The sequence below is a fragment of the Eurypyga helias genome, unplaced genomic scaffold (genome assembly GCF_000690775.1).
Source record: "Eurypyga helias isolate BGI_N326 unplaced genomic scaffold, ASM69077v1 scaffold2747, whole genome shotgun sequence".
In the NCBI taxonomy this organism is placed as follows: domain Eukaryota; kingdom Metazoa; phylum Chordata; class Aves; order Eurypygiformes; family Eurypygidae; genus Eurypyga; species Eurypyga helias.
Genome location: NW_010260916.1, coordinates 7,057 through 7,975, shown reverse-complemented (window position 1 = coordinate 7,975; position 919 = coordinate 7,057). Strand labels below are relative to the sequence as shown.

Below are 919 nucleotides of genomic sequence, written 5' to 3'. Positions count from 1 at the left end.
GGGGTGGGAATCTGGGATAAGTGATAGGCACTTGCAAATTGAGTTTTAATGAATTGTGTCCAAATATTTCCGTAACCCAGCTTTGCTTGCACTATCCCTTTAAAATCCAATATTTATAAGATGTGACCTTATGGTATTCTCTTCAATTTAAGCTTGTTAAAGAATATTTTTTGTCAAGCTTTTCCCTTTTTCTCTTATTTTTCCTACAGTCAATTGTTTCAGCAGACATGGATTTGAATCAGCTGGAGGCTTTTCTCACTGCCCAAACAAAAAAACAAGGTGGCATCACGTCAGATCAAGCTGCAGTCATTGCAAAATTTTGGAAGAACCACCGTGTAAAGATCCATGAGAGCCTGATCAATCAAAGCTGTTGGGATAATGTCTTGAAAAGCATGAACTGGCGAGTGGATCTGAAGTCACAGTCAAGACATGTTGATCAGATAAACGCTCCTGTTGCAATAGTTAAAATGGAACTGGGGAAAAATGGTCAGGTAAGCTTTTTTTTTTTTTTTTTTTACAAAATATATAAACCTGTTTTAGCTACGTATGTGTTGAGGGATTTTACCTATTGCTGAATTCACTGTGTCCAAGTGAAGTATTCTTGATTTCTCCACTGGGCCTTTAATGTACTTGAACTTGTGACCCACCTTTGGATATAGAGATACATTCTGGTGGTGAATGCGATTTCTGCTTTTTTATACCTTCACAAACATATTGACAGCTCTCTTTACATTAAGCTTGGAAAATCTGAGGGTGTAGAAATCAAACATAAAATCAGCTGTACTAGTAATTATATTAAAATTATATTCGTATTCCATGCACTGCAAAGTTGATTAGTCTTTTTTTTTCATAATCAAGCATTAAAATAGGTAATCTCTGCAAAGTAGAAGCTGAAAAAGAATAAAGTTTTCAAATTATG

General features: G+C 35.1%; 1 protein-coding gene across 1 annotated transcript; it reads left to right on the top strand.

The window, feature by feature from the left end:
- Positions 1 to 209: 209 nt before the first annotated feature.
- On the top strand, positions 210 to 491 carry COMMD1 (copper metabolism (Murr1) domain containing 1; the record flags this gene model as incomplete). The annotated part of the gene is made up of 1 exon (XM_010155176.1): positions 210 to 491. A coding segment is annotated over one exon (282 nt), but the record flags the coding sequence as incomplete, so codon positions are not given.
- Positions 492 to 919: the final 428 nt, after the last annotated feature.